General features: G+C 32.9%; 1 protein-coding gene across 1 annotated transcript in view; it reads left to right on the top strand.

Annotated features, from left to right (window-relative positions):
- Positions 1-474, top strand: part of LOC148956701 (beta-1,3-galactosyltransferase 1-like) — a 4,410-nt gene extending 3,936 nt beyond the window's left edge. Inside the window, exon 2 of the mRNA XM_089091773.1 lies at positions 9-474. Within this exon, the coding sequence (XP_088947899.1) occupies positions 9-416 (408 nt within the window). The 3' untranslated portion in view covers positions 417-474. The remainder of the gene's footprint in view (positions 1-8) is intronic.
- Positions 475-839: the final 365 nt, after the last annotated feature.

The following is an 839-nucleotide window of genomic DNA, read 5'->3' as shown; positions in this document are numbered from 1 at the left end:
ATGGAAAGAAAAGGTTGATTGGTGGCAGCTTGTTTAGTAATGCAGCTCCAATTCGTTCCCCGTCCTCAAAATGGTACTGTCCTAAACATATTTTTCCAGGCTCTGTGTATCCTCCCTATGTGTCAGGCACTACATATGTCATGAGCGGGGATATAATTCATAGCCTCTACGAAACCGCATTATCCACACCCTTAGTGCATTTGGAAGATGTATTTTTAACGGGTATTGTTGCTAAGAAATTAAACATTTCCCCAGTTCATTTTAGTCTAATTAATCACAGGAAAGTGGAGCTCAAAGCATGTGAATATAAAAAGTATGTTTCTGTGCATCAAGTGCAACCTTTGGAGATGAAATTTATATGGAATGAATTGCGGCTACCTGCCCTTTGTTCTAAAACTCCATTTATAAAAAAATAAAATAAAATTAGTGTTCTAAATCAACAAAATAAAAGCCTTTAAAAAAATTCAAGTGCGATTAGAAAGTAGTGTAATTAGTACCATGTTTCGCTTGCCCTGTCCTTATAAAATTTGTGTTCAAAATAAAAAATAAAAGTTACCCTTTCATCGTTACTTCAAAATGTTCTTATTTTAGTTTCTTTGTTTGTTTTAAACCTTTTTTTTTATATTATCCTATTGGCTAGAAGTTACGGTTATGATGCTATTCATTAGCGTGTATACGAAGATGCGGTTATTTGTCAAAAAATTGATTTTATTTTAAATTATGTGTTTTGTTAATTACAAGAGTAAATAGATGTAGCAATTTCTTTTAAAATAAACCTTTAAAAAGATCTTTAGCCTGTTCCAGAGCTCCAATAGCAGTGGAGGAAGAACGGGAACAAT

The sequence above is a fragment of the Artemia sp. Qi Xiang Cuo genome, chromosome 1 (genome assembly GCF_049724085.1).
Source record: "Artemia sp. Qi Xiang Cuo chromosome 1, ASM4972408v1, whole genome shotgun sequence".
In the NCBI taxonomy this organism is placed as follows: domain Eukaryota; kingdom Metazoa; phylum Arthropoda; class Branchiopoda; order Anostraca; family Artemiidae; genus Artemia; species Artemia sp. Qi Xiang Cuo.
Note: the sequence above shows the minus strand (reverse complement) of the source record. Positions and strands in the feature narration are given on the sequence as shown.